At 51.7% G+C, this 8,000-nt stretch overlaps 1 protein-coding gene across 1 annotated transcript in view; it reads left to right on the top strand.

Moving 5' to 3' along the window:
• The window catches only part of LOC104412216 (interferon-induced transmembrane protein 10), a 9,129-nt gene extending 4,792 nt beyond the window's left edge, over nt 1–4,337 (top strand). The window contains exon 2 of the mRNA XM_010022855.1: nt 4,075–4,337. Within this exon, the coding sequence (XP_010021157.1) occupies nt 4,075–4,224 (150 nt within the window). The 3' untranslated portion in view covers nt 4,225–4,337. The remainder of the gene's footprint in view (nt 1–4,074) is intronic.
• Nucleotides 4,338–8,000: the final 3,663 nt, after the last annotated feature.

Here is an 8,000-nt window from a genome sequence, read left to right as displayed (position 1 = left end):
GTTAAAGCACAAGAGTGGGATGTGTTTCATGGAAGGCTAAGCATGGAAGAGGAAAGGAACTGTAGAAGTTGCCAAGCTGGATGCCAGAGAGGTGAGCTCTGCACTGCCTAAGGTGGATCTCCAAGGGGTCCACCACACATGCTTTGGTGTGTTTGGGAGACCCCACAGTCAGCAGATGTAATTATCTTTACACCAGGTATCTCTGTGCAAAGCAGGGCAAAAAGCTGCCATCTAATTGTAGGCAAGGTGAGAAGGGCCAAGGTGATGATGAGAAAAGAATCTGTGACTAAGGAAACACCACACCTGGGCCTGGGATAGGGGGGTGACCTTGGGGACCTGCGGTAGGAAGCAGCTTCCAGGGCTTGTGCACCAGCTGCCAGCACATTATGGTAATGGTGGCCACAGAAGCATGAAAATAGGAAAAGTTGAGGCTGTGCTATGAGAGAAACAGTGGCATCTCCTTTAAGACAAAGCAGGAAAAGAGATTAAAGACTTACCTGCTCTCCAGAAGAGCTCCTCCACGAGAATCTGGCTCAGATGCCGCAGTGGGACATTAAAGGGAAACATCTGGAAGCATCTGGGGGTGCAAGGACAGGTGAGAGGTTAGGAGGCTGAACTGGAGAGATGTGGGAGGCCAGGGCTGCAAGTGGTTTAGAAGGAGAAACACCTTTACATTGCACTTGTGTGCTGCAGAGACCCTGGCACTTAGAGGCTCCATTGCAATATAAATGATAACGGACAATAAGGGATGATTTGCATGACGGTGACTTCTGAAACCATAGAGTGTATGGGGAAATAGCAAGGGAGCAGAGGAAATGGACCAAGGAGTTGGTGGCCAAGGCCAGAGCAGATAGAGGTGAGCTGGGGTGGAGCTAGGGAAGGGAAAGGACAGGGGGCCGCTGGAGATGGAGGACGCAGAGTTCTATGTGATGCAGGGTTTGGCAGGAGTGGGTAGAACCAGCTGGTGGGGCAGGGAGAGGAGGCAGCTGGGTGCCTTTTGGCAGGAGTGGAAGGCGGCTGTCGTACCATTATTTGGGCAGTAAAGAGAAGAGATGGGAAGTACAAAAAAAAAAGGAACTGGGAGGAAATGGTGACACTGGGGAGGGGGCAGCCTCAGGTGCCCCTCACTAGAAATGCTTATCAACAGCAGGACTGGAGTGGGGTCAAAGGTAGAGCCATGCGAAAATCAAGGGCAGGCACTGCTGAAGCATGCCGTGGGAAAGAGCTACTGCGTCAGCCACAAGTGCGAGGCACTGTCAGGTGGAAGAGGCTGCTGGGAGCACTGGGGGGTAGGGCATGGAAATCAGGGCTGCAGGGTGCCCTGGGGACAGGAGGAGCAGGAGGTGAGCAGTGGGAGAGACCTCCTGGGGCCAAGAGGAATTGGTCCCACAAAGGCAAAGCAAGCAGCTTGCTGCAGGAATAGTTGCAGAGCTTGGTGTTCTGGCTATGCCAGTCTGCTGGAGAAACCTGTGTTTCCCTGGCAAACACCGATGGCAAACGCTGGCTTGCCTGCGGCAGAAAGCGACCACTCCCAGGCTGGATTACAGTGGAGGGAAGGGGCAAAAGGCATTTGCTGTGCGCAGTTTGCCTCTGGCAGCAACTGAGAAGAGTAAAGCACATGAGAGAGAGCTTTAAAGAGCCTTCTGGGAGCAGCGGCCAGGATTTCTGTCCCAAATCCAGTGCCCCTAGGTCTCTGGCTGCAGGGACCCCTGTGCTTCTCACCAGTGGGTGAGGATGTGCCAGCTGCCTGGCACTGCTGTGCGCAGGGGGGCTTGGGAGGATGCTAAACCTACAGCTAATTTCAAAGGTGAGTCACCCTGGGCACACAGCTGACACAGAAAGGTGTGCAGGCTCCCAGGATGCCAGCTTGCTGCCTTCCCAGGGGTCATGCCCACTGCTGAGAGCAACAGCCAAGCCTGCCATGGAGCTACATGGATGGCCCTGGCTCCAGCTGCAGGCTCCCAGGAGTGGGATGTAACAGAGACCAAGGACGTGGCAATGCAGGATTTAATACAAGGAGGAGAACAGAGCTCTCATTCTTGCCTATGTGCCTGCCAGTGACAGCTCCTGTGGGCCTCATGCCAGATGCAGCCTCCCTATCCATGGTCCAGGATTAGTGAAGAGCAGAGAGTGCTTGTGCAGAGGTCCTCACTGGTATGAGAGGAAGAGGACATTGCTTGAGGGTCTGAGATCTGGTTTTGGAGGTCCCATGAACCAGCATGCTTCAGTGGAAATGAAGGGGTTCAGCAACACTTCCCAATATCTAGCAAGCAGAAGGCTTTCAGGACTTACCCTGTTGGTAAACACTGCAGGAGGGAGAGAGAAAAAGTCACTAAGACGTGGTCTGAATCCATCACAGAGTCTTTTTGGAAAGCTTTCTGGTCCATAACAGCCTTTTAATATTTCTAGGTAGGACTTCGGGGCTGGTTCTCGCAGCCTGCCACCGACATCTAGTGTTCGGCCGGCCGCTCCTGGTGGGGGCGCCCTTGGGCAGCCGCCGGCAAGGGACGGGGCCCGCAAGTTTCCCCCTCTGGCCACAAAGCAGGCAGGGTAGCAGGAACTGCCACGCCATGCGGCCCCTGGATACCTCGCTCGTACAGGGGAAAGGGAAGTGGGGTAGAATCTCCCGGTCCGTTTGTCCAAAATCCTTGTGGCTCCAGCTGCCTGAGTGCTGGCTGAAGGGGCAATTTGGGGACAAGGTTGCATATCTGCTAGGAAGAGATGGAGCCTGAGCAAAAAGCAGATGAACTGCTGCTGGTGGGCAGTGCCATCAGTTGTCTGGCTGTGCCATCTGCTGCCTAATGATGCTATCACTGCCTGCTAGTGGTATTCACTGCCCCACTGTGCTAATACCTGCTAGTGGTATTCACTGGCCAGCTGTGCTACACACTGCCTCCTAGTGCCATCCCTGCCTAGCTGTGCCATCTGCTGCCTTGTAATGCCATCACTGCCTTGCAGTGCCACGCACTGCCCAGCTCTGTCATCCGCTGGGTTGCAGTGCCATCCGCTGCTGGTGATGCCATTGCTGCCTTCTAGTGGCATCGCTGCCCAGCTGTGCTGTCCACTGCCTGCTGGTGCCACCGCTGCCCGGAGGAGGTGGGGACAGGCCAGTGACACAGGCATGCACAACCCTTACCCACTGCAAAGCTGCCCCAAAGCAAGCCCATGAAAGTCCCAGCCTGCAGGGTAATGAGGAGAGCGGACTGCACTGTCAGGATTGAAAACTGCCAGTGGCAGAGGCGCTGCACGAGCTGCATCAGGCCTGCAAAAGGAATTCATTAACCCACAACTGCTTAATATGCTGGAGGCTCGTGTGCAGCCCTGGAGCTGCAGTAGGATGCTGCGCCAGGGCTCACCCGCTCAGCCCCTCAGTGCAGACAGAGCCATGGGGATGTACACCAAAACTGCAGCCAGCCCTGTCACTTGTGGCCTGGGTGAGATGAAATCTGGGGCTGCAGGGCCAGGGATCTACAACATGGTGGGAAGAATACTTGAGTGCCCGTGTGCATGAGGTGCATGATGGCATCTCAGTTCCTTTATGCATCCTGAGGCTCAGAATGATATTGCCCCACTCCAGAGGCCACAGGGACCTGGTTTGCCTAGTTGGTAACAGCAATGGGTCACTCTTCCAGGTCTTCTCTGCTTCCAGGGATTTCCAGCCCAGAGGTGTTATGGTGCTTGGCTTCACAAGCTCAACCCATAGCAGGGCTGGCATGCAAACCACACTGTGTTATGGCACCCCAAGCATTAAAATCATAGAATTAACTAAGTTGGAAAAGACCTTTAAGATTATCAAGTCCAACCTTTACTCCAGAACTGCTAAGTCCACCACTAAACCATGTCACTAAGAGCCTCATCTACATGATCTACATGGTTTTTAAACACATTCAAACTGCTTATCCTTGAACACTTTGAACATTTTGAGCACTTCCAAATGAAAAGAGGCACAGCCCAGCCCTTATCTGCTATACAGGTACCCTACAAGTGCATTGGATTTTGTGGGTGTTGCTTGAAACGCTTTGTCTTTTATACATCTCCCAATTCTTTTATTTAATTATTTTGTGTGTGTCTCAGGTCCGGGATAAGAAACTCCTCAATGACTTAAATGGAGCAGTTGAAGATGCCAAGACAGCCCGTCTTTTTAACATCACCAGCTCAGCCCTTGCCACTTTCTGTATCATCCTTATCTTCATCTTCCTGCGATACCCCCTCACTGATTACTAGAGTGAGGCCAACAGCAGTGGTTGTCGCCAAAATGCCTCTATGCCAGAAGTGTCTGCAGTTGTTTCTTGTAGCAAGGACGCAAAAAAATAAAAACAATACTCCACCTTGATTGCAAAAAAAAAAGAAAAGAAAAGAAAGAAAAGCCAAATAAATACATAAATAAAAATGAAAAGAGTTTATCAGCCCAGCTGAGCATACCCTTCCTCCCCCCCAAAACAGTATGTGAACTGCTGTAGGAAAGGGTCTCCAACATATGAACAGTGAGAAAAATAGACCAAAAAATATTTATTTTATGGCCAACAAGTCATGTGACAAGAGTGTGCAAAGCCCAGAGCCATGCATGCCTAGCAGCAGAGAGCTGAGCTCTGGGAAGCAGTAGGGTCTTGTAAAGCAGGAGGCATGTGCGGTGATGGATGGGACCACAGCAGGGCTGGCTCACAACATATCAATCAGGTGCGTTCAGACCACCCCACCACCTCCTGATGTATGGGGCTTTCTTTTCCTCTCTTGAATTTTGTCCAATGGTTCAAACAACTCCCAACCCCTGGAGAGCTGAGGGTGTTAGGAAGTTCATGCTAGGGAGCCCCAAAGTGTTACAGGGCAGGTTTCTCCTCAGGATCTCCTGGCAATGCTGAGAAGGAAGGCACCTTCTGAAGAACTCGCCCAAGCCCCCTAAACAGATTCTGTATTACAGTATTCTGTAAACGGTCAATAAAAGATACCTCTGCTAACTGATGCTGCTGGGTTAATTCCTTCCTTAGGAGGGCTGGGCTCCAGGTCCCTACCGGCTGACAAGAGAAAATGCCAGTATCACCAGCGCCTCCTTGGAAGCGATTTAAAGCAGGAGTGAGGGATGCTGCTGCAGGTCAGGGCAGCATGCAGCCATGAAGGGCAGTGCAGATCCAGATTTAAGAGCAGAGACCTCAGCGACTTCTGCAATGGTTGATCAATGTCAAGGAGTCAAAGGCAGCTGAGCAGGCAGGTACCCCTCCCCTGCTAGGACCAGCACTGGAGATAGAAATAAACCACCGCAGTCTGAACCTGCTGCTACCGCAGCACTTCCCAGGGTCCTTGTTGAGAGCCAGGGTTCAGAGGCACCACACATTTGCTGCTAAACAAGGCAGGAGCTCGGAGCCCTTTCTGGTAGCTGCCTGCGGTGCTGCAAATCAGAATGCCCTGACTTGAAAACACCACAAGCAAATGGCAAGACCAGGACCAAATTACAGCTTTTCAGCCCCCCTGACCCTTCATTTCATCTCATCTGCCACAGCTGCCTCATCTTTTTCCAGCTGTAAGACGATCTCATGCCAATGGACACCAGTTGCTGTTAGATCAGCCATGGAGCTGGGAGGAGGCCATAGTGCCCACATTTGTGGCCACCACAAAAGCAAAGATGCAGCAAGAGATGGGTAATGCAGACAGGCCGTCATGGGACACTTCATTGCTCTGCTGAGTGTGTGGTTAAATCAATGTGCTATGTCTGGGCTGTGCTCAGTGAGGGCTGTGCCACAGCAAGCGGTGGGGACAGACCATGAGGATGCTTCTCTAAAATCATCCTTCCTGCCCAGCTCTCCACATCTTAACCTCGTCTGGGCTTAATTTATGGGGGAAGCTACGGGCAGAAGGACCTGCAGTCCTACCTGCTCCCCACTCACTGGAGGGCATTTCCATGCCAGACCAGATCAGGGGACTGTTTTGCACTGAAGTGTCCTCCAGCAGCTCAGTACATGATGCCCTGTGAAGTATCTTGGCCATGAACTGCTCTGTGATCACTCATCCAGAGGTCAAGACTCTTCCCAGCCTCTCTTGGTTACTTCTTTTTCCCTTCCCTGAAACAAGATCTGAGGGGTCACAGCCATCAGCATTTCCATCCTAACATCTCTAGGGGCTGTATCCGGTCCTTGTCCCTGGCAGAGGAAGGAGGTGGCCTGTCTTGATGGCAATGCCTCCAAAGAGGGTGCAGCCAAAATGACTTGCATTGCAACCACCCTGAGCTGGCACCTGATAATTGGAGCAAATTAAAACTTGCTGGGACAGTGCTAGTTTAGGCAAGACCCAGACTAGTCACCCCAAAATCCTCCAGGGGTTAGGAGGAGCGTGGAGGTGAGATTGCATCACCTTTTCCCTGTACCTGCACTGAGCTCATGCTGGCTGTTCACAAGATCTTACTCTCAATATCCTTTACCATCCAGTCACCCATTGTACCTCTCAAGCTTTGAAGCACAAACACAAGCCTGGTAGGAAGGGCACGTACTTTTGCACTCAGAGACCCTCTGAATCTCTGAAATCTTGCAGGGACAGTGCCACCATCCCCATCTCCTGTGCTTCACAGGAGAGCGCTACCCTGCTTGGCATGCAGGCACAGGGCTGCTCAGATAAAGGCAGAGCTGACACAAAATTGGAAGTGCCCCAAAGCCAGCCTTTCCTACATTTAACAAGTGTGACAAATGAGTTACCGTCATCCCTTCCCCTGATGGACCGTCTTTATCCACAAGGAAAATGAATGCTGGTTAAATGAACCAGGGGGAATATTGAACTGACTCTGCAGCATTTTTTGCATGCATAAACCATCAGGGATGGAGAGGGTGGGCTATTATTAGTAACAATCATATTTATTATTTGTTGCACATGTTGTAGGAGGTGTGAACGCTGAAATTGCTGTGTTGCAGCAGGTCGGAGGTCCTCCCAGCCCTGCCTTGGACACAAAGAGAGTAATGGAGGAGCATGCAGTAACGCCTTGGCTGGAGGATGGGATGATTGATCCCAGGCAGCTGCTCAGCTCCACCACAGTCCTCGCCTCAGCTCCACCTGTAGCTCTGGACTGGGAGCAGCAAAGCCCCTGGGGGGGAGAGCCCCCTCCTCTCCCTTTCATTTTAATGGACCCCCTCCAAACTCATGCAGTAGGAAAGCACCCCACAAATGGGGAAAATGAAGGGGGGAACATAGATTTCCAAATATTCGTTTCATCTTGCCATTGTCTGATAACCCCAAACTGAGATGGCAAAACTGCATCCGCATACACTGGCAGGCAGGTACATCCCAGACTGCACTGACTGTGCTGTTAAGCGAAAGAAATGAACTTTTATTCATTCTGAAGAAACAAGGGAAAGAAAAGCAGCAGGCGAATCTGACAGGTCCTGTAATTGCTTTTTGTTTTTTATTTTTTTAATTTTGCAAGAAGATTCTGGAAGCTCAGGTTTTGCCAAGGCTGACACCCGATGCAGCAGAAGGCAGGCTTTCAAGGGTTGCTTCTCTGCCTTTTCACTTCTGCCACTCACGTCGCACCACGCTCTCCAAATCACACCTTTTTTTGGCGGCGAAGCCGCAGCCTCTGTTGCACTCAACGGCGGGAAGGAAAACTGAGAGGAGGGGGTGGAAGAGAGGAACAGCCAAAGGCTGCTTGAGAAGCATCTTTTGATGGGGAAGAACTAACGTTCACGTTGCCATATAGAGATTTAATTGTATTCGTTCAGGAAACTGAGTTTGACAGCTTGATGAGGATTTCGGTTTGCTTTTTCTTTAGCTCGAGGGGAGAAATGAAGAAGGGGGAAGTGATTGTTCCCTTTTAGTCGACATTATGAGATCGTGCCTGAAATACTGCTGCTGTTTTTGTGCCCCTGGTAATGAAAGGTGTTCGGGGTGAGCGTGGTGAAAGGCCACCGAGCCTGGTGAGGGGTACGCGTGCCTGGGGAGAAGGTGGAGCGGGAATGGGGCTCGTTCAGCCTGGAGAGAAAATAGCTTCGGGGGGACCGTCACGGCAGCGCCAGCACCTCGGA

The sequence above is a fragment of the Nestor notabilis genome, unplaced genomic scaffold (genome assembly GCF_000696875.1).
Source record: "Nestor notabilis isolate BGI_N333 unplaced genomic scaffold, ASM69687v1 scaffold22719, whole genome shotgun sequence".
Lineage (NCBI taxonomy): Eukaryota > Metazoa > Chordata > Aves > Psittaciformes > Psittacidae > Nestor > Nestor notabilis.
This window is presented reverse-complemented; position numbering and strand designations above follow the sequence as displayed.